The following is a 23,402-nucleotide window of genomic DNA, read 5'->3' as shown; positions in this document are numbered from 1 at the left end:
TAGCGATTTTCCTTACTGAGGAGCTGGCAACTCTGAGAGAAAGAGCCAGGGACAACAACTTCACATTAGAAAGGTATAGTAATCATCCACAACTATTTTCAGTTGCGGATGATAAAGGATTCAGAAAGTTTATTCATGCAAGCCCATATGACAGAGAATATGCATGTTGTTTTCGTTTTCATATTGTAATTTATATTTAATTGTGTTGTGGTTTGCAGTGTCTTGTGTTGTTTCATTTTAAATTTGTTTAAAACGAAAAAGCTGAAAATTTTAAATAGTTAAAAGTTGAAATGTGAATAGTTGATTTTTGTATTATATGATTTATTCATTACATTTTTTACGGTGGCCCCTACAGACAAAGCACATACAAACTCCAAAACACGTAAAAACTCAGAAGCACGTAAAAACTCCAAAACACGTACAAAACACAAAACACAGAAGTGCTCCAGGATGCTAGGCGCAGTGTTGAGCTTTTGTTTCCTAGTGGCTACACAAGCCAGGACGTACGAACGACTAGATTTGGTTTGTGGTAGTAACAGGTAAATGAACATTTTTTTTTAAATTATTTGAATATATATGAGTGCTTGTGTATAAATACACAAACCATACACATATGCTTTCAATTGTGTAATTTAAGTGATCTAGGTAGCTCTGTTTTGGAAGTTCAGTTAAAGCTAGAAATGTGCTTTGGAATTTGTACGTGCTTTTTGGAGTTTGTATGTGCTTTGCCTCTAGGGGCCACCACATATATTTATATATAAACATATATAAATAAAACCACTTTTTTTTACATTAGTAATTCCTTTTGTGCATAATTTTATGTTATTGTTAATAATAAATTAATTAAAGCAACAAAACAACCTGAAGAGCCAGTTCGGAGCCAAAAGAGCCGGAAATCCTATCACTACTCTAGAGTGCGACCAATTTGGTCGCAAATGCTACCAAATTTATCAATGGTGCAACTAGAAAAAATCCTAGGTGCAACCAGCCACTCAAGTAAAAAAAAAAAAAGTCTCTGCAACTCTGAAAGCCTCTGTGTGGCCAACAGCAGAAAACATTATGCCCATATAGTGGCCTAAACCAATCATGAAGGTGCTGCTTAGAGTAGCTGGACGCGCTGCTGAAGTGCTGCAGCACCGACTCCGTGCTGCTGCTGTTCGATCGATTTGTTTGTCATACGTGTCTCTGCACAGACGCGCAGAAAGGGGAAATGATGTAGGGACATTCCACCAATGTGCCAATGTTCCGCCAAAAAACAATCCTAGGTCGCACTATAGTCAGGAGCCTCACGTATCGTGCTTCAACATAATATTATCGCATTGTGTGTATATAAGCACCCCAGAATGGCACCTGTTAAGAGACATGCTTACGGAGGGGATTTCAAACTCTATCAGTGATGCAGTCGAACATGGGAATAGAGCAGCTGCGAGATAATTCAACACTAATGAATCAATGGTACGGAAGTGGAGGAAGCAAGAAGAATGAGTTTAGTAAAGTTTGACTTATCTGGCTGTTTGGTTTCGCTTAATGCGCCTTATAATCCGGAGCGCCTTATGGTCTTTGTGTTGACAAGATTGTTAGTTAATCATTTACAATATCAATATTGTCTATATGGAAAACAATAAAAAAAAAGAAGATGTAAAGCTGCGGTGTTAAGCGATGTTTAGCTAAGAAAAAAACGTTAGGCACACCAGTGCAACCGTGGCAAAAAGTTAGTCTAGAGCCCCTGGGGTGGCCCAACCAATTATTAGGTTTATGGGGGCAATCACTTTTTCACAAAGGCCCATGTAGGTTTGGATTTTTTCCCCCTTAATAATAACCACCTTCCTTTAGAAACTCCATTTTGTGTTAACTTTACTTCTATTTACTACCTATTTTTTGATTGTCTTTAACATTTAAGTGTGAAAAACATAAAAAAAAATAGGCAAACACTTTTTCACACAACTGTAGTTTGTTCCTCTCATTGCTAAAAGTAGTTATGTGAACTTTTCTCTTTATTAAAAAATGGGTATGATAGTACATCCCTTTTAATCTAAGCTGTGTTAGTCATAAAGGAATATAGACATTAAATTAGCATTAGTTACTAAAACTTTGACTGGCCAAATGAATTACAGGTTATATCTTGTAAATTGATGCACTCTTTCCAATGGAATGATGATTTAGTAGTACAGCAAGCCTGGGGTGTTTAGTAAAAATATGCTTGGGAAATTAACAATGTTATCCTGGAATGAGTCTTTCAAAAATAAATTGCCTTGGCAAAACAAGAGTGTTGCCTCTCTGGATATGGCATTTTTGCCAGTACTTGAAAAGCCTTGGCAGAAATCTAGTGAGTGCTTGTGTTTGGAAGTAAACAATAGTTAATTAATACACGATGGTCTGAACAGTTGGTAGGAAATGAGTTAACGGTGGGATTCCATCAACTGTCTTTAGCTTCCTGTGGGAAGTGAAAGAATGAAGCACATAATAATTTAAACTCTTATTACTGCTACAGGTCAAAAATGAAAATACACTATAGTGGAAAATCAAATTTGAAATATTCTTTAATGTTTGTCATTAGATATTGACAAAACACTGAAGCTGACAATATTTGGAGAAACATTTTAGCATCCTGTTATTATATATGGCCACACAACAGAAAAGCAGCTTCAGTTTGCATTGATTCTCCAAGTTTGAGCACTGTATTAGAAAAAAAAAACCCCACACACACACTTTCAAGAGACGGTCTCTATGTGGTGGGAGTGGAAACAGCTGTCAAACATGTCTCCCATGTTCAACTGGGTCGAGATCTAATGATTGCAAAGCCAGACATTATTTGTCATAAAACTATTCACTGGGGATATTGTCAGCCTGAAATAGAGCACTCCAATCAGGATGGTATTGTTTCATCAAAGGATAATCACTCAGAAGAACTTTATATTGATTGGCAGTGACCTTTCTGTCTAGGGTTCAAGTGGACCTTAAAAAGTTGCACCATGCTACACTCGAAAATCAAACAATAAATCAGCTTGCTTGGTTTAAGCACCAGCTTATGGAAACAAACACCATGTTGGAAATAATTGATAAATAATCTTCTTTTTTCTTGTTCTGCAACAAATAAAAGGGTTTCAGCTATAAGTCATCATCATCATTGGGTGCAACACACATGGGATTAACATGTTAATCACATCACATTTTTTAGTAACACAGTAATGTAACACATTGCTGTATTTAATTCACTAATCTCATTACGGGTACACTTAGGTTGTTACTTGCATTACAGAGGTTCTTCAGTTTTCCACAAGATGGGCATATAGAAAGAAAATAATAATAATCAATAAACAACTTTTTCTGCCTGTTCATCTACACTACAATCAGGTGATTTCAGGTGGTGTGCAGGGAGGGGGAAAAGCAGAACTGGAGATATAAACATTACTTCTATTTTTACTGCACAAAACAGGAACACAATAGTAAAGCGCTAGTCCATCCAGAACAAAAAAACAGAAAACTACCTCGGGTTAGATGGAAAAACACAGACTTGGAAGAATGGATTTGTACAAAATGAAATGTCTGCCACTGGTTATTGATAGTTATACCCTTGTGTATACCCAAAATAAAAACTTTTAGACTGTAGCCTATGGTTTATATTGTTAACATATAATAATGTGACAGTGCTTTTAAAGCCATGCTAGAGAGTAACACAAAAGTAATATATCTCCAGGGAGCAATTATTTAACGTAATGCATTACTTTAAAAAAAAGTCACAAGTAATGTGTAATACATTGTTTTTTCAGTAATTACTCCAACATCATTATCATAAATGTGAAAATTACATTGATGCAATAAGTTATTTTTTTAAATATGTTACCTGTCAAGACAAACCAGCTTTTTCTTTTACAAGTAAGCATGGACAGGACCGATAGTTTTATTATAGCTATATCCCCTTTTAAACTGCCTGTTTATGAAATTTATATTTGTGTCTAACAGACAAATTTCATTTTCCACATTTATCCCAGCAATTTGTGAAGGAATTATACCTTCATCATAAAATTGCAGTTTTGAAGTTGACCTGTTTACACCATGGTGGGCAGATTGATCCAAATATCGATTGTATCGACACCAAGTGGACATTGGTATTGGATCGATACTAGCCTGGTGAGATCGATTCTTTACTTTAAGTTCCACTCTTGTTTGCAATGCTCAGCGCAGAGCAGGCACACTTTGCTTCCCCCCTCTTGTGTTTAGATGTTGTACCGTCAAGTGACATGACTTAAGCTGGGCATACACGATTTTTTTCAGTCGCATTATTCAGCTTCTGCTCAAACTGCACGATTGATTCGCAGGGGTTAGAAGTTCGCAGATCACGATGCAGGGTCTCACACTATACGGCCCGATGCTCTGATGCGACCTGAGTGCTCACACTGTGCGTCCATAACATGAAGTTTATAACGGAAAATCTGTCGCTCGCTCTCCCTTTCTCTCCCTCTCTGTCTTTCACTCACACCGCCACCATCAACTTTGCTAAATTGCTAATGAAAAGCATTGATCAGGCAGCTGTGATTGAGCAGCAATGTCCATCCAATTATTTTCACAGTTGTTGTGGTCATGATAATTTTGTGAGGCCACATGGAAAAGACTCAAACTTTGCAAGGCTTGCCAAAGTTCTACAAGTTGTGCCTCCATTGCTTGTGTCCAGATCACATGCTGCACTGCCATGCTGCTCTGTCTTTTCACTTTAGTTTCTGTGTTTGCGCGTGCGCAGTGTGAAAGGCTTCAGTGACACCCTCACGACGGCCGACAGGATTTCAAACAGGTTTGATTTTCTTATGGCCAAGGGATTGATGATCGGGAGCTGGTCGTGAGGTGTTAATCGCTTCTCGTTACCCCATGTATACTACACAATGCACGACACACGATGAAGGTGAAACTTGGGCCGATCCCCAAAACGGTCGCACGACTGAAAAATCGTCTCAAAATGAGCCAAAAATCGCATAGTGTGTATGCCCAGTATTAGACGCTTGTTAAGTTGTTTACATATTATTTATATTTTCACCAGTTGTTGTTTTTGTTGTTGAGAATTTTAATTGTAATTTTTGTTTTATAGTTTCTGTTTAATTTGTTTTGGTTTGCGTGTTTTGGTTTTCTAAAAAAAATTGGTAATAAAGGATTTTCTATTTAATTACAAACTTTGTCCTAATTATGTCCTGGGTTTTAACTATTTAATAATAAAAGGAAACTTAAAATTAATTAAGGAAAATTTATTGAAATTTAGCAATTCAATGACGCATCCACCTTATTTATTGAAAAATATCGGTATCAGTATCGGCGATACTGGCCTGTATTTGCTTGGTATCGGCTCGATACCAAAATATGCAGTATTGCACACCACTAATTTCTAGCGGTACTTTGACAATGTGTTTCAAGAACAACTGAAACCATTTTATGTGCTGATGCAAGGATCGTGTTCTCCACTAGAGACGGTTTTAACTGGAGAACAAAAAGAAATGAATATTTCAAAGAATATATATTTTTAAAAGAAAAAAACAAAACAATTGCAAATAATCTGTGTGAGGTAGCTCTGGAGTAGGTCCTCTTGGGGAAGCAGATGTAGATGCTTGAACTTCCAGTAACTGACGCTCACGGTTCTCCTGCTGCACCTGCTGTTGAAGTTGGGGAAACTGATAAACTGATCCCGGATTTGCTTCCATCTATCTTCCTGGAGCTTGTGCTCCTCCTCCAGTTTAGCATCACGTTCAGCCTGTTGTTGCATCAGAGATTGCAAAGGTCTGGTCAGTATAGCTGAGTGCACTTGACATTAAATTTGGTTGGTTCAAGTTCAATTATGTTTATTTGTACCAACTTAACTTTGGAGTTTTTTTGATTTTTGTAAATATTTTTGGTCACAATGATTATGAAATAAATCCCCTGCTACACTGGACAGTAACTGTCTCCTGCCCTTCTTCAGCCACTTGGGGCAAGTTATCTCACAATCTGCAATTGTAAAATTCTGAACATAATCAAGTAGTTTTTATCGTGTTTTTGCAAATTACAGATGTGTTTATATGCAGTGTCCAAAAACTATTCTGTAATAACCCAAGGGGAGAAAAGGCACATAAGCATATAAACAGATGCATAGTGCAGGCCTTGTGTGTATGTCTGTTTTTGTGTCTCTACAGCAGTCAGTGAGTGGATTCACTGACAGATGAGCTGAATAACTGTTAGGAAGGCGTGTAGGAAACTAATTAGCCCAGACACAGTCATTATTTCACTTTCTGCTCTACACCATTAGCTTCATGGTAGAAAATCAGTTGAAGACAAAATTGTTTTTTGCTTTTGCGTTTTGTTATTAGGCTTCTTCATTGCACTTCATTGCAATCTTTCATGTTGCTGCTATGAAAAAATAATGCAACTATGAAACTAATGCTTCAGTGGAGAAAGAAACAATTAACAGATTGATTTGCCATTTAGTTTGAGATACTACATTATTTTCCTGTTTATCATAATGGTTAGATGATTTGAGAAAGATAACAATATATAACTATTTGCATGAAATCACATGATTGAAGCTACAGTGAATAGCTGTTGACTTTATGGTTAAAGCAGTGAAACCTTCATTTTTCCGCAATGTGGCCCAAGGCTAGAAGGCAAGCACATCCAATATCCAAATCCCTCTGAACATAGAGTTTTACTTAAATGTGCATGCACTTTTCTTTAGAGTTAGCACGCACAAGTTATGGGCCGGTACTTTGCAGCAACAATGTCCAAGAGAAATCAAATGTCATTTCCCTTGTATAAGAAGTGATTGAGGGTACTCATCACAGAACTATATCAAGAGGAATTATCACTGTTGCTCCAAACCTTGCGTTTTTATAGGAGGTGTGGATAACACTCAGCAAACCTTTGATTTAAACTCATGGCAGCCTTATGGTACAGTGTCTCTACATTCTGCCTTACAGCAAGAAGGTTACAGGTTTGAAACTTGGGATCTTTCCATGTGGAGTTTGCATGTTGGTGTGCCTGCTGTGGTTTTCTTTCACAGCCCAAAAAGTGAGAGAGGAACGGACTAATGATTCTAAATTGGCTGTTGGTGTAGATGTGGCACTGGCAACCCTGTCCAGGATGTACTCCACCTCTGGCCCTATGTTAGCTGGCAAAGGACACCTTTCAGTATAAACTCTTGTACTAAAATGTTGAAACTCTTAACCTTCCTACCCCATTAAATTCAGTTTTTGGTGTGATTATTTCATAGTTATATAATCTTCTTTTTGTGTATAGAAAAGTATACTACTAATTATGCTTGACCTCAAAGGGATGCTCAGGGATCTACTTTTGCAACCTGTGTTTTAAGCTGCAGCCTGTGTTTTAAGCAGCGACAGCTGTCATCTGAAGGACGGCTACCAATAGCCTGAAGCACAGAGATTCTCTGGTTACGTGAAGAGATGTTATTGATATTATGTATTGAGAGACAGTGCCAGAGCTTAAAAATGATCTTTGTGGCAGGTTTCATGTCATCAAAAGTAAAACGGTTTTAATTCGGATTCTTAATATTCAATTTTCTAAGTATTATGAATATATATCTCTAAATGTCTTCAGATGGAACTGTGGCTAAAGCATTCACATTCAGATGTCTCTCTTAAAATTAGTGTCATAAACTATAATATGTTCATTTAGTTTCAGGTCTTTACACTGGCTGCCTGTCCGTCAGAGGATAGACTTTAAAGTTCTGATGCTGGTCTATAAAGCTCTGAATGGTTTAGGACCAAAATACATCAGTGACCTCTAGGGATGGGTATTGATAAGATTTTAACGATTCCGATTCCATTTTCGATTCTGTTTAACGATTCGATTCCTTATCGATTCTCTTATCGATTCTTTTTTTTTAAAAAGGAGAACACTAAAGTCGATTAGCTTAGAACTGTGTTTTATATCTTCTCTTTGAACAAGATATTCTATCTTGTTCAAAGAGAAGAGTAACATGGCCTTACAAACCCAACAGTGAGATCTTAAGAGATCCACAGCCTACGGCTCTTCAATGGGGTGTCACAGGGTCCCCAGGAAAAAAAATGTATATGTAAAATAATAAAATAAATATTCTCCTGTAGCAATAACAAAGTTTAACATAAATTATTCTGTAGCAACTACACAAGAATATCCAGTAATGTCCCTGCCTACAATTAAACACATTCACTTACCAAAGTGAAATCGGGGGCATCTGCTGTGGCAAATGGGTGGAAGCCTTTGACCACAAACTTAGACACTGCTGGGTGACATTCGTCTATCCTGGCCTGAAAGGAGACGCTACCGGTAGACTGCAGCGAGAACTGCCAGCATCTGAGCCAGCCAGACTCTGTCTCTCTCATCATGGTTATCTAAATGCAACGCACAGTAATAGCAGGTTTTGTAATAAGGTAAATCGCGCTAACATAATATGCAATGCTAATTGATTAGTTACCTGCAGTATTAACGGGAGAGGACGTGGAAACGCTACCGCTGCTGCTGGGTTGAGCTTCGCTAGTCCGGGGCGGATCAAAAACACGACATTCGTTGAAAGCAATCGCGTGTTTTTTGAGCAAATGCTTTTGCATATTCGTAGTGTTTCCTCCCTTTGATGAAATCTCTACTTTGCAAGTATTGCACGTTGCCCTGTTGTCATCCTTTCTCATAAAGTGTAACCAAACTTTTGAGCGTTTGTGCCGCTCAGGCGCCGTGTTTCCTACTGGGTAAAAGACGCTACTCAACGTGATGACGTCATTCGGGGCGACTGGAATCGATAAGGGAATCGTTTTTAAAAGTGGCAAACGATTCCAAGGAATTGAAACAGTGGGAACCGGTTCTCAACAAGAACCGGTTTTCGATACCCATCCCTAGTGACCTCCTGACCCAGTATGAACCTTCCAGATCCCTCAGATCATCTGGATCCGGTTTTTTATCAGTTCCCAGAGTCAGAACCAGACATGGAGAAGCTGCATTCAGCTTTTATGCTCCTTATATCTGGAACAAACTCCCAGAAAGCCTCAGATCAGCTGAAACACTCAGTTTATTTAAATCCAGGTTGAAGACTCACCTATTCTCAGCTGCATTTGAATAAAGCACCAAATCCACACTTTTAAGCTTAAATTTCAAAACTTGCATTTTAACTACTGATTTTATCTGTTTTGATTTTATATACTGTTTTGTTTGTTTGTTAATTAGTTAGTTAGTTTGTTTGCTTGTTTTAATCAATTTTAAATCATGCTTTTTATTTGTTTTTGTTTCTAATGTCTCTGTAAAGCACTTTGAATCACCTTGTTGTTGAATTGTGCTATACAAATAAACTTGCCTTGCCTTGCCTAGTTTATCTCTGAATGACAGTACTTTCTGAGAAAAACTGCAGTTCTGTGTGGTTGCCTGTTGCGTACCAGTGATAATTACTCAGATGTATGCACAATTCTTCTTCCAGTATTTCTCTACCTTGCACATTTATCTTGTGGCCCTTACCAAAATTTTATATATACGTAGTTTTAATTGGATTTTTGACACTGGCTGATTCATAGTTCTACCACAGATATTGAATAAGTCAGTGCATGCTCTTTAACTTCTCCTTAATAAAGAGTCTTGGACTTGTAAAATTGTGAATATGATAGTCCATATTTCAACTGCAACCCCTTCACTGATAAATGGCACATATATTTTTAAACTGTTTCTCATCATTTTCAAAATCCTTTCAGGAAATTACTTTACTTACTCACCTTAGCTCAGGAGAATGAACAGGTCATCTGCTAATCGGAAGGTTGGTGGTTCGATATATATGGCTGCTCCAGTCTGCATGCCAAATATCCTTGGGCAATATACTAACCCCAGGTTGCTCTCCAATGTATCCATCGAATTATGAATCTGTGTGAATGTTAGCCAGAAAGCACTGAAAAAGAAAACGCATGTGAAAAGTGCTTGTGTAAATGAGTGTGAATGCCTGTATGAGGCGAGTTACAGTATATAATGTGCTTTGAGTGCTCAGATAGAGTAGAACTGCTATATAAAAGAACCAGGTGATTTGAAATGACAGATCTTTTGAACATGTAATCTCCACTATTCCTTTGTTTGTCTGAAATGCAGACAATTTATTTCTTTTTAACACAAAGATTGCACGGTATTTTTAATTTGCATAGTAAACAACAGCTGTTTTAATATACTGCAGGAATGCACAGGAATCAGTCAGAATGTGTGTGTATCAGAATTGAGGCAGGTTTGCCCTGGTCTTTAAATTCATTCACAAACTCTTGAAATGAAATAAAAAACAGTTAAATAAAGCTTCCTGATTTGTTTCTGCAGATTGAATAATTTGAGAAGGACGACTTCTAAAAGTAGTTATCAAAACACGAATACAAAATTGTGCTTTGACTGCTTAGCTGTATTTAATGAATAGAATGGGACTTCCAGTGCCACTTGTTTTGTGTTATTTTTCCACTATAGATTTTGGATTATACCTAAATTTAATTTGACTCTATTATAACTGAGATAGAAATATAATCAACATTATTGGCTCTGAGTCTAGTGTGTAAAATTTGCCAATTACATTAACAATTTTAACCTTGTCTGAGAACAAAATATGTCCCTGTCATAGTCTGAATATGTGAATGGAATCAAATATTTGTCTACATCAGCATAGAAAGGCGCATGGGCAAACAGAGGACAACATCTGTCTACTGTATTATGGGCTCTTTGATTTGTGCTCAGTCCAGATGGGCTGTCACGCTTCATGGTTTCACACAGCAAACACTACAGTAACAAATGACTCGGGCTGTGATCCAATGACAGGGAGTTTCAGTAGGACAAACGAAAGGCCAGATGAATGGACATCTGTGCCTACAGCATCAGTACAGCAGTAGATTTTCCCTCCCATCCTGTGAAGCCTGGTTATGACAAACTTTAAATGTCAGAGCATGAATTATGAACACTAAGTGATGACAAAGTACCAGAAATATACCCTATTTTGCAATAACAATAAACAATAACTATTTGTGGCTTACAATTATTTCATGGCTGTAAGCACCGATCCTCATAGCTATTGTTAACATAAAGTTCATTAATTAACAACAAAAGCCCGACAGCATTTGTTGCGATTGTATAAAATTTTAGTTGAAGTCTAAGGTGAGTTTTCTGAAAGCGCTTTCATGCAGCCCGACATGGTCACTGCATCTGTGAATGTTGTCTCTCCCTTGAAAGTGAAGAAAATCTCAAAACATAAGCCAAGCAATGTGCTTTATGCTTTGCCAGAAAGAGACTGGTTCATAAAAACTAATGATTTCTCTTCTTCATCACTGTCAGATGTCTGGCCCAATCATTCAGACTTGGAGTGTCTGGCCAAAAAAGTAGGTGTGGTGCGAATAAAACTCCAAAGAATTTGAGATGATTGAACTGTTGTTGGTTCATTCAGGTTAGAATGGATTTGATATGTTTTTTCTCCTTGTTCAAATATGTCAGTTTTAATAGTTGCTTTTTGTAAGCACTGTGCATTTCCAATACTTATACTTATTTCCAGTACTAATTTTGCAGAACTTGTACTTACTATACTGTACTACGTGCTTTTAAAAGTATTTTACAGAGGCAACAGCGGGAAATCTTACATTTATCTATAGCACTGAGTAGCAGTGGTTGGGATAGCGGGTGGACATACAGTACAACGTGCAGGACACTGACTGCAGAACCATGTTGAGACACTTTTGTTAAAGTTAGGAAAAGGTTATGACTCGGGTTAAATGTTAATTCAAGGTAATGTGAGCTTTTTCTGTTTCAAATTAACACCAAAGGTATTGTCATTTTACATTTATTTTGTTTATAAAGTTTGGGTAATTGAAAGAAAATGAATATGCTTGTCCAGGCAAGGATTTTAGTTGCAGGTTTATTATCAAAGCTCTTGAGGCATGCCTGCCATGTTACTAAAACACTTGTTTTTGGAGTCTTTACAGTTTTACTTTTCATGCATAATGTATATGATCTCAAAAATTTGTTCTATTTTAAGATTAGTATATATCCTAGCTTTCCATTTGAGCATTTTTAGTGATATGGCTCACACACTAGAATGTGGTTTGTGGTTTCTTGGCCTTCACTACAATAATAGCTGTCTCCTGCATTGTGTTCTTCTGCCAGTTGTTATGGAGTGGGTTGTTGCTGTGGCCTCCCAGCACTGTGTTTAGCTGTGTTCAGCCCACCAGTGGCACTGCAAACCCAGCTTGACAATAGCAGGAGGCCAGGGGGGAGCATCTCAGAAAGGAGACGCTCCAACTCCTCCAACTGGGACTAATGTTCATCTTCAGGCAAGAGAGAGCATCTGATATGCTTGTATATTATTCTAGCTACACGAGCTATAATGATGTAAGATGGGGAAGCAATTTCATCAACGTCATATTTTGAACAAGATTAAATTTTACAAAAAAACTGGAGGGCAGCTGAGAATTTGCCACCCGAGGAAGGGGGAGCATGTTATTTAAAATTAATTACAGGCAGTCTTTCTCATATGTTCGTTAAATTAAATATTTAATTACTGACATAATCAGTATTGTCTTGTATATGTATTTGAAAATGCTGTGTGCATGGCAACACTTTTTACTGTGAAATCAGTATGGATAATCCTCTGAATCCCATTCTAGGACTTTATTTCATTTATGAGATCTGCTGATACATTTTCAGGCTTGGATGGAAACATGAGAATCTAATTGGTGTCTTTTCTCTTGCTGAAAATTGATCAGTGCCACTGCACATATGGGCCATAGTCATGTTTCAAACTGCCTGTTTTGGCTTTGCTTGAGCAGAGATCTTCATTTCCTTTTTCCACTTCTTTTTCTTGCTTCTAATGCATGTCTCTTGTTTGATGCATTTTTGCTTCCTGCCTCTGGAATATTCATCACTTTTTATTTTTGTTTCCTTCCTTTTCTTTTCTTTTTTGCCTGACCTGACTGAAAAGCTTCGACATTTAGATCCAAGGCGTTAAAAGTCTAGTGTGACGTTTCCACAGTCTATAGTGATTTGAGGTGCTATGTCTGGTGTTAATAGCATTTGGTTGTCTGTGGTTGTCAACTGTGTTCAAAGTCAATTCTGCTGTCTTCCCTGAGATTTTAGAGCAATTATGCATGTGTCAGGCTGATAAGCTTTGCAAAGATGCAATTTCCTTTTCTACAGCGCCCTTACTAGTAACAAATAGTTTGCTGACGATGATGCTACTCGGTGATTTTAATATACATGTCTGTTGCCCAGGGAAGCCCCTGGCTAAAGAATTCATGGACCTGGTGAACTCTTTTATTCTTGTTCAATCTGTTAAATGTGCCACTCAAGAACGTGGTCACACATTGGATTTGGTGTTATCATATGGGTTATCTGTCTGTAACTTACATGTGGAGGATGCTGTATTCTCTGACCATATGCCCATTTTATTTGACGTTGTTCCTCTTAGTCCTGTTGTTAAACGGGCTGCACCTACGCGATGCTATCGTGCCTTCGGCTCAGATACTGCTGAGCATTTTTCAACACTATTTGAACAACTTGTGTCCAGTCCCTCTGAGTTGTCCTCCGTAGATGGATTACTATCTCATCTGGACTCTGTTTGTAAATCTGCCCTTGATGTTGTTGCACCTCTAAGGCAGTGTAAACCCAAGGCCAGTCCTTGGCTAGCCGATTTTACTTGAGCCATTAAAAGAGAATGTAGGTATGGAAGCCCGTTTCCGCCACTAAAAAAAAAAAAAAAGATCCATAACTCGAAATTTCGAGTTATCTTTCTCGAAATTTCGAGTTATTTTCTCAAAATTCGGACTTATTAACTCGAAATTTCGAGTTATTAACTCGAAATTTTGAGAAAATAACTCGAAATTTCGAGTTAGCGCTGCCAATAAGAAATCTACGTGGCTGATGTCATTTCCTTGTTACCCGGAAGGATATGGCGCAAAGGGGTGCGCACTCAAAACTGGATCGTGTCGTGAGCTGCTGTATTAACAACAAATGGCGCCAGGTTCTTCAGTTTTGAATGCCTTCCTACAAATGATAACTGGATAAAAGGTATATAAAAACAGTGTGACAGCGATTGTTACATACAAAGTTGAATAGAATGCAACGTCAGGGTTAACCAAAGGTACCTATAAGGTTTCTGTTACACGCTAATGACACCTGTTACGTCTGATGAAACAGACGTTTTGCTGAAAGCATGCGTAATAAGTATACAGCACTGTATAAAACAAAATCACAAATCACCCAAAACAGGGAATATGACTGACAACTATATAAATAAGGAACAAAACCAATAAAACTGTAACCAGACAACTGAGAAAATGTGGGATTGACTGTATTGTGATGCTGATTGTAGTTACAGTGCAAATGGACACTTAAAAATGCAGTTCCCACTTCTCCACCATAGTCAGAGCTCATAATGTAGGTAGGCACAGATACTTTGACGATAATATGGTGGCTTTATTTTAATTTTGTAATTTTAATTTACATCCTTCCTTACAGCATGGGAGACTTGACTGAATTCTTGAAACAAAGAGAAGTCTCTGAGGAAATTATACAGACCTTGGAGAATGAGAAGGTACTTAATTCCAACAAGATACTGGTTGAAATGCAACTTTTCCTCATTGTTCTTAAGTTAAAAATAGAATTGTATTTTCAAGGCTGGTTGTTTCAATAAATTAAATTATTTTTCCATCTTTAGATTGATGCCAGTGTCATAAGTCTAATGACAGATGAGGAGCTGAAGACTTATTTGCCATCATACGGTGATCGTCTAGCAGTATTTGGATTTTGCAGACGGAGGGGCAGCAGCCGCAAGTCAGCGCTTTTTGAACGGCTGAAATCCAAACTGTCCAAAAGAAAATTATCTGAAGAGGATGGCAGTAGCACACGGCAAGAAGAACATTCCCAAACAACCCATAAAAGAAATGCTCTGAAGAGAAATAGAAAAATAGAAATAGGATGGATGCATTATGATGAAGACACTGAGGTTTTCAAGCAGGTTAGAGCTAGACGAGGAGGAGGAACAAGAAAAATAGACATCTGCAAGGATGCCAAGAAAAGGGACATATTACAGGTTGCAACAGGCCTGTTCTTTCCAGATGGAGGAAACATTCAGGGGCCCTTAACAGATTTTGACTGTGATCTGAAGGATTATCAAGAGATGATAGTCGATGATGCATTGACAGTAGGAGAACTTTATCATGTCACAAAACTTAATATCCTCAGGTTCTACCTCACCACAAAGAAAAAACAAAATGACAGCCTTCAGAGCTCCAACCCAGGTTTGCATCCATCTTCAGAAATTGAAGCGAGTCCTCAAAACCAAACCTCTTCTTTTACTGTCACTACAGTCCAAACATCTGCTCCATTTGAAACAATCAGCCATGATGTGACATACATTGAAGACACTCCAAACGATAACCTTCCACAATCTTCCACGCAGTCTCTAAGCGCTAACACTTCTCACAGCAGTGACATTATTTTTGTTGGCCCCTTTTCTGACAGTGAGCCAATAAATTTGGATGACACCCTGATTTTTTCTCCACAACCTGGTCCATCCAGTGAGAGAGTGAGGAGAGTAGTGGTGGTCCACAGAGGGCAGGTAATGTCAGAGCTCATTTCACATTTTAGTGATAAGGACCTTGAAGATGTCGACATCAAAATCCAGGTCTTACTGCCTGATGGAACACCTGAAATGGCCCATGACGATGGGGGAGTTGTGAGAGACTGTCTTTCAGAATTCTGGAAAGAATTCTATGACCAGTGCACCACTGGAAACGTTTACAAAGTGCCCTTCTTAAGGCATGATCTTGGGCAACCGGAGTGGGAGAGTGTGGGCAGAATCATTGCATTTGGATGGGTTAGAGAGAAATATCTGCCTGTGAAAATTGCACCTGCCATTCTGGAACAAGCTGCCTTTGGATATGTAAAGAGTGATATTGTGGAGAATTTCCTTAAGTTCATGCCTGACTCTGAGCGTACAGTGTTAGAGGCAATGCCACTGAAGTCCTATTGGAGCTTGCACACAAAACACTTGTCCAAGAGCCTGCCTATGTTATTGAACAGTGGGCAAAAACACTCAGCACTGCATGGGAAAGCCTTTGTGATCTATCTTCAGTTTATGAAACCCTCCAACCAACTGTGAGAAAAGTTCTCAAGTGTCTCACTTTCCCTGAAACAATGACGGCTCACCAGAAGCTGATTCAGAAATATCTAACTACATATGTGAAGAATGCTGAGAAGGAACATTTGTGTTTGTTCCTCAGGTTTTGCACAGGTTCAGATTTACATCTGGGAAAGAACATCATCATTGGGTTTAACGAACTGAAAGGTTTCCAGAGACGACCTGTGGCACACACATGTGGGTGTGTACTGGAGCTGTCGATAAATTATGACAGCTATCCTGACTTCAGATCGGAGATGAACAGTGTGTTGGAATCAAATGTGTGGGTTATGGACATTATCTAAAGGTTTGATTCACGGACAATGGCTTAAAAGCCATTGTTGTTTTACAACAGATTATATTTGAGTTGTGAACTAAGACTAAAGTGTTCCCATGTGAATGTCACAGCAAAGGTTTCAGGTGTTTAAAAACTGAGTTCCAAGAAAAAGTATTTGGTGAAATACCACTGTAATGCAATTTGAGGTACTTCTTTGTGTTTCTGTGTTTTCCTATTACAACTGAGGCAATATTTTTCTAAACACTTGTGAAATGCATTTCTGCAGAGGTCTCAGAGTGGCAGTCTGGAGACCATTTATAAGCATTCCCATTTCCTCAGTCAGCATGTGTGCATGTGAACAATGAAAGCAGTTTTTCCACCTTTTATTCATTTTTTCTATTATTTGAATCCAAAATCAACTTTAAAAAATGCATTAGGTTAATTTTAATTTGTCAAATTTTATTAATGTAATGTCAAAAGATGACATGTATTGTAGTGGTTCACCAGAAAATTAGAGATTGAGACCCCTGCAATATGTAGTGTATAGTACATGTAGGAGATATATGCAATATCTCCTACATGTTTTATCATCGTGCACACATTTTACAGTTTACAAGTCAGGTTTTACTTTATCATTGTATTTTATTACAGTTATGTTTGTACAGTTCTGTTTAGCCATCTGGGTTATGGTGACTTTTGCTAAATTGAATGGCCATAAGGCACACCTATATGCTTTTATTTTGGATTTCTGTGAAATCAGCAATTGCTTAGCTGAAGGTTGATTTTTGGTTGGCTTTTCCTGATTTTTGTAATGGAAAAAAACCCCTGTGTATCATAGCCCCCTTTTTCAAAACTACATAGCCGATGGGGTAGTTATTTAAAAGATATTTTCCTATATTTCTGTTTTCATGTTTGAGCCTAATGTATTTGCTTCATAGTGGTTTTAGACCACACGTTCTTATTCTTTAATTGTAGGATATTGTTATCAGATCTTGCCATATTATCCTCAATCTCTTTTTATTGTCCCATTCTTTTTGTATTTTTAATAATAATTGAACTTTTGCAAAACATATTGCATATTTTTGTTGAGTGTATTATCGTACTTTTTCCAAGTCTTGTGCTTGCAATTAGCTTTTTATAAGAATACTTTAAGGTTTTTTGTGTTACTGTAAATACAGTACAGTTATTTTGTTTTAAGACAAGATGATGGCAAAAGATCTGTGTTTTATAATAAAGTGTTCAATGAGACAAATTACATCTTTAATTTTGGTAATTTCTGGGTTTTTATTATTCTGAGGCGCAATCCGAAAAAAAAAAAGGTCCATAAATCTCACTCAGTTAGGTTATCCATATGCTAAAAAATATATAATTATACTGCCCATAATCAGGAAAACAGTCAGTATATATAAAAAGTCTCAGCAGTGAAAAAAATGACAGTGAAAATTTTTTTTACTGCTACATAACCAGATATTTCAAAACATCAATAATTACTCAAATAAAAAGAAAGATGAAAAAGCATATTTACAAAAAGTTGAAATCATAATTCCAAGGTGACATGCGCTGCATATCCTCCAAATAGCAGGTCTAACAGACATTATGTTTACATATGTTTTAATAATAAGGCTTTTAAAACAAAAAATTGGTTTGTTAATTGAAATAAACCATCCAAAAAAAAAACAACCCTCCAAAAATTAAATACAATTTTTATAGCCTTTTTCAATTGGCCCTGTTCGTGAAATACATTTTCAGGCCCTCAAAACCCATGTATGTGTGCCCCAAAAACGACAACCATCCAAAAATTAATAACTCATAAAAGTTTACAATTTAAATATGAAAATACAGAATTAAAAATGCATAACGATGTCTAACATTTAAGGCAAAAGCTCCAACTCAGTAAGCATCAACTGCCTTAGCTTTACATACAGATCCACTGTATGAAACACATCATCTGAGAAGTCCAGGTTATGTTCTGACATGAGTTCTACACAGAGATGAAAGACATCCTCTTCACATGGAAAGTCTTTGAACACGCATTCTTCAAGGCAGGCTTCAACTTTGTCCATATTGACATGTTTGAGACAGTCCCTCGCGCCATAAATGTCTGGGAGGGCATACATAAAAGATGGTCGGCCATGAGGACTTCGGGAGTTGTGGACTGGGCGCATTCTGTGGTCATTCCAGGCCAAAGCAACTTCATTTAATTCTTCCTAGATGAAAACAAAATGAACAAAAGAAACATTTTCAGGCATACAATATGAAAATGTTAATGTACAAAAGCACAACTAACTTCTACATTGATTTTCTTAGCTTACACACCATTAATTTAGCTTTGAGCTACATTAATGATATATATCCGTATATATACACACACATACCTATACACACACACACACATCATGAACAGACAGATACTTATTTACTTAGTTTTGACCCACCAAAAATGCTAACCGAGTACAGAGAGAGGCCTAAACACATAAATAATCAATGTGTTATAATGTATAATTGTGTTCCTTGATATATATGTGGAATTTTTTTTTTAACAAAACAGTTTAAAAAAAAAAAAAAAAAGCACTACGTTTCACGTGTACTTTAATATATCTGATGTTTCTATAATATACAAAGGCCGTGTGAGTTGTTACAAATTAAACAGTTACAATACATGTCGTTTACACAATCACCTATGTAAACTCACCTGTATAATGTGAAGAAAACAGAACTGGACCAATGATTTGTCCAAGAAAGAGTCTGAGAAGTGGCCATCCTCTCTTAGTTTGTCAAATAGTTCAATCCAGTACTGGATACACTGGCTTCGTAAGATTAGCCACCATCTTTCAATGCGTTGATTTCCTGTACTTGCTCCAAATATGACGTGCTCTCTTTCTGGTTCATTGTCTGTAAAGTGCAAAAATCGTTGCATGTGAGCCACATGGACGTTTTCTGTTCCTAGATCTAATCTCACTCGATCAGGGCAACCACCTTGTTGAATCACGGCATCCATGAAGTAGCCAGCAATTACTCTCGGGTCATTATTTGTCTTGTAAGCGTCTAGCCATATTATACTCCTTGAAAATCCGTCAATGCATCCACTGATTGCAATCCCAAATGGCTTCAGTTTATCGTAGCCGTCGATATGCCACACATAGTTGGGGCCTCTGCTATGATACACTCGCCTCCGCAGTCGTCTACGTGACCTCAAATCCACACCTTCTCCATCGAATAAACGGAGCAGAAGACGAATGGTTTCTCTGTCAGTAACAATGCCATTCATCCAACACTTCTGGTGCATCCAACGATACCCATGACACTGTCCTGAGGTTGCCAATTGTGCTTGTATAAAAGCTGCCACCTCTCCCACCTCTGTTTTGTTCTTTCTGCGCCAAAGTCGGTTGTTGTGTAAAATCCTTTCAAGTGTACGGAGGCTGATAGTAATGCCATGTGATTCAGCTAATAACGCAAGAATCTCCTCATTTGTGAAGCCACGCTTAAAATACTCAGCAATTTGTGAATTCATGATCCGTATCTATAATTAGCATTTCTGTAGCATTTGTAGCTGAGGGCTTCAGCTTCCGGGTAACACGGAAATGACGTCATTCACATAGATTACTGATTGGCAGAGCTAACTCGAAATTATGAGAAAATAACTCAAAATTTCGAGTTATTTTTCTCATAATTTCGAGTTATTAAGTCGAAATTTCGAGTTGCTAAGTCGAAATTTCGAGTTGCTAAGTTGAAATTTCGAGAAAATAAGTCGAAATTTCGAGAAAGATAACTCGAAATTTCGAGTTAAGTATCCTTTTTTTTTTTTTTAGTGGCGGAAACGGGCTTCCATATGTAGGAGATGTGAAAGACGATGGAAAAAGGACAGGCTGTACGTTTCTCTGGAAGCTCTTAAGATAAGCTGGAAAGCTTATCAGAGGGCAGTAAAGACCGCCAAAAACTCCTATTTTTCACAACTTATTGCTGTTAATTCACATAACCCTCGTGTTTTGTATAATACCATTAATTCTGTACTGAATGCAGAGGATCATGTTCTTTTGCAATCTTCTGAGGTTATGTGTAATAAGTTTCTTAATTTCTTTGTGGATAAGGTTGCCAGTTTGAGACCCTCCACTTTATCTTCTGTTGGCCTGGCTGTGCATGTTCCCTGTTTAAATTTGCTTATTGCTTTCCAACCAATTGTTCTACCTGAACTAGAGAAGCTTGTGTTAACTGCTAACCCGTGTGGTTCTCCGAATGATGTCGCTCATCCCGGTTTTCACACACAGGGCTGAACCAGCAGGCACGGAGTCCTCTGGCAAACACAAAGCCGAACCAGCAGGCACGTGGGCCTCTGGAAAACACAGAGCAGAACCAGTAGGCGGGCGGGCCTCTGGCAGGGACAAAACAGAATCAGCAGGCGCGCGGGCCTCTGGCAGGGACAACACAAACGCTAGGTCAAAATGACCCAGGATCATGACAGTGTGGGCATTTCTGGCTTGGCACTCCTGTGGATGAAATCATACTGTATCTCTCAAACAGCAGCTTCTGTGTTAAGTTGGGCTCGTCATCGTCCTCTGTGGCCCCTCTGCCATGGGGTGTACCACAGGGATCTATTCTTGGGCCACTGGGTGCGATCTTTCGTAAACACAAAGTTTCATTTCATCTATATGCTGATGATTGCCAGCTTTTCCTTTCAGTCATTCTGATAGCTCCCCAATTGGACTCCTGCTTGATTGTCTTAGTGATGTTAAGTCATGGATGGCTCAAAACTTTTTAAATTTTAATTAATGTAAAACGGAAGCAATTCTGTTTGGCCCGAATCGTTCCTCTGATATCCCTGATGTTGACCTTGCTGCCCTGACCCCTCACCTGAAGAGCTCGATTACCAATCTTGGGTTAAAGATCGACTCTGCTCTTACCTTTGATGGCCACGTGAATGGGGTGGTGAAATCGTCATTCTATCAACTCAGGTGTCTGTCGAAGGTTAAATCTTTTCTTTCAAGGCGTGACTTGGAGACTGTTATCCATGCTTTTATAACCTCACGCTTGGATTGGCCTCTCTGCACTGGCTTCCAATTGAATTTAGGATTCATTTTAAAGTTCTTTATTGGTTTTTAAATCTTTAAATGGTCTGGCACCTGCATATTTGTTTGATTTGCTGAAGCCCTATGTCCCCACTCGTTCGCTCCGGTCAGTTGAGCAGCCGTTGCTCTCAGTCCCCAAATCATGGCTGAAACTGAGAGGAGACAGAGCGTTCTCTATCGTGGCTCCTAAGCTTTGGAGTAATCTTCCTCTTCACATTAGGCAATCGACATCAGTGCTGGTTTTTAAATCCAGATTGAAAACGCATTTTCATTCACTGGCTTTTGACTCAGTGGTTAACTGACTTGTATTTACCTATATTTTATTGTTTTCGCAATGTTTATTATTTTATCGGATTTATTATTCTACACTACACTACACACCATCTACACTGCAGACTTCTCCCACAATTCCACCCAGTGCTTCCTGCAGAAGTTCTCTGATGACTCTGCAATAGTCGGCCTCATCACTGATGGGGACGACAAGGAGTACAGAGGTCTGACCCAAGACTTTGTGGACTGGTGCCAGCTGAACTACCTCCAGATCAACGCCAGTAAAACCAAGGAACTGGTGGTAGACTTCCGCAGGCACAAGCATTCTCCACTGCAACCACTGAACATCCAAGGTATGGACATTGAGGCTGTAGACAGCTACAGGTACCTTGGTGTTCATCTGAACAATAGACTGGACTGGACTCATAACTCAGACGCCCTCTACAGGAAAGGGCAGAGCAGGCTGTACCTGCTGCGGAGACTCAGGTCGTTTGGAGTGGAGGGCCCACTCCTGAAGACCTTCTATGACTCTGTTGTGGCTTCTGCTATCTTTTATGGCGTGGTCTGCTGGGGCGGCAGCATCTCTACTGGGGACAGGAAGAGACTGAACAGGGTGATCCGAAGGGCCAGCTCTGTTCTAGGATGCCCTCTGGACCCAGTGGAGGTGGTGAGTGACAGGAGAACGGCGGCTAAGCTGTCATCCCTGATGGACAACATCTCCCACCCCATGCAGCAGACTGTGACAGCACTGAGCAGCTCCTTCAGTGGGAGACTGCGGCACCCACGGTGTGGGACGGAGAGATTTCGCAGGTCTTTCCTCCCCACTGCTGTCAGACTCCATAATAAAGACTTTAACTGATCAAGCACACACATCCATACATATGCAATAATACTAAGTGCAATAATCCTTTCTGTCATCGTTGTATTTTTACTCAGTTGTATATAGTATTTGTATTTGTATTCTATTTTTATCTTATTGTATATTTATTTTATTCTACTGTATATAGTATTTTATTTTATTCTATTCTGTACAGTTGTGTACTGTATTTATTCTTATTGTATTCTAATTTTTGCCTCATAACTTTTGCACTGTCCACTCCTGCTGTGACAAAACAAATTTCCCATGTGTGGGACTAATAAAGGTTATCTTATCTTATCAGAATCAGAATCAGAATGGGTTTATTGCCAGATGTTGAGGTTTACAACATTAGGAATTTGCTGCGGTGCTTCAGTGCAGACAATAAGAATTAAAGTGCTATGTAGAAAGAAAGATATGTGCATGAGATATACATGAGATATGTACATGAGAATAAGAATTATGAGTGCTACGTAGAAAGATATATACATGAGTGCAGGTGGTGATCAGTGCCAGACATATATACATGAGAGTAAGAATTATGAGTGCTACGTAGAAAGATATATACATGAGTGCAGGTGGTGATCAGTGCCAGACATGAAATGATGCAGTGACACAGTCATGTGTTAGTGGCGGGGACAGTCATGTGGTTATTGTTCATGTGTCCCACAGCAGAGGGGAAGAAACTGTTCTTGTGGCGAGAGGTTCTGGTGCGAATGGACCGGAGCCTCCTGCCTGAGGGGAGCAGGTCAAACAGACTGTGTCCAGGGTGAGAAGGGTCAGCTGAGATCCGGGCTGCACGCCGCAGAGTCCTGGAGGTGT

General features: G+C 38.6%; 3 protein-coding genes across 3 annotated transcripts; 2 read left to right on the top strand and 1 right to left on the bottom strand.

Moving 5' to 3' along the window:
- The first annotated feature begins 58 nt into the window (after positions 1 to 58).
- LOC309707953 (uncharacterized protein) lies at positions 59 to 17,682 on the top strand. Its single transcript, XM_082535570.1, has 3 exons — positions 59 to 73; positions 14,452 to 14,527; positions 14,651 to 17,682. Exons 2-3 carry the CDS (start codon positions 14,453 to 14,455, stop codon positions 16,094 to 16,096), a joined length of 1,521 nt encoding a protein of 506 aa, XP_082391696.1. The 5' UTR covers positions 59 to 73; position 14,452; the 3' UTR covers positions 16,097 to 17,682.
- Positions 17,683 to 17,700: 18 nt separating this feature from the next.
- On the bottom strand, positions 17,701 to 20,074 carry LOC309707979 (uncharacterized protein). The gene is made up of 2 exons (XM_082535641.1): positions 19,084 to 20,074; positions 17,701 to 18,598 (listed from the first exon to the last, which is right to left on the bottom strand). Exons 1-2 carry the CDS (start codon positions 19,900 to 19,902, stop codon positions 18,263 to 18,265), a joined length of 1,155 nt encoding a protein of 384 aa, XP_082391767.1. The 5' UTR covers positions 19,903 to 20,074; the 3' UTR covers positions 17,701 to 18,262.
- Positions 20,075 to 20,213: 139 nt separating this feature from the next.
- On the top strand, positions 20,214 to 23,197 carry LOC309708034 (uncharacterized protein). Its single transcript, XM_082535759.1, has 2 exons — positions 20,214 to 23,079; positions 23,159 to 23,197. Exon 1 carries the CDS (start codon positions 21,789 to 21,791, stop codon positions 22,581 to 22,583), a length of 795 nt encoding a protein of 264 aa, XP_082391885.1. The 5' UTR covers positions 20,214 to 21,788; the 3' UTR covers positions 22,584 to 23,079; positions 23,159 to 23,197.
- The last annotated feature ends 205 nt before the right edge of the window (positions 23,198 to 23,402 follow it).

This window comes from Aulonocara stuartgranti, assembly GCF_965226115.1.
Source record: "Aulonocara stuartgranti genome assembly, chromosome: 1".
In the NCBI taxonomy this organism is placed as follows: Eukaryota; Metazoa; Chordata; class Actinopteri; order Cichliformes; family Cichlidae; genus Aulonocara; species Aulonocara stuartgranti.
This window is presented reverse-complemented; position numbering and strand designations above follow the sequence as displayed.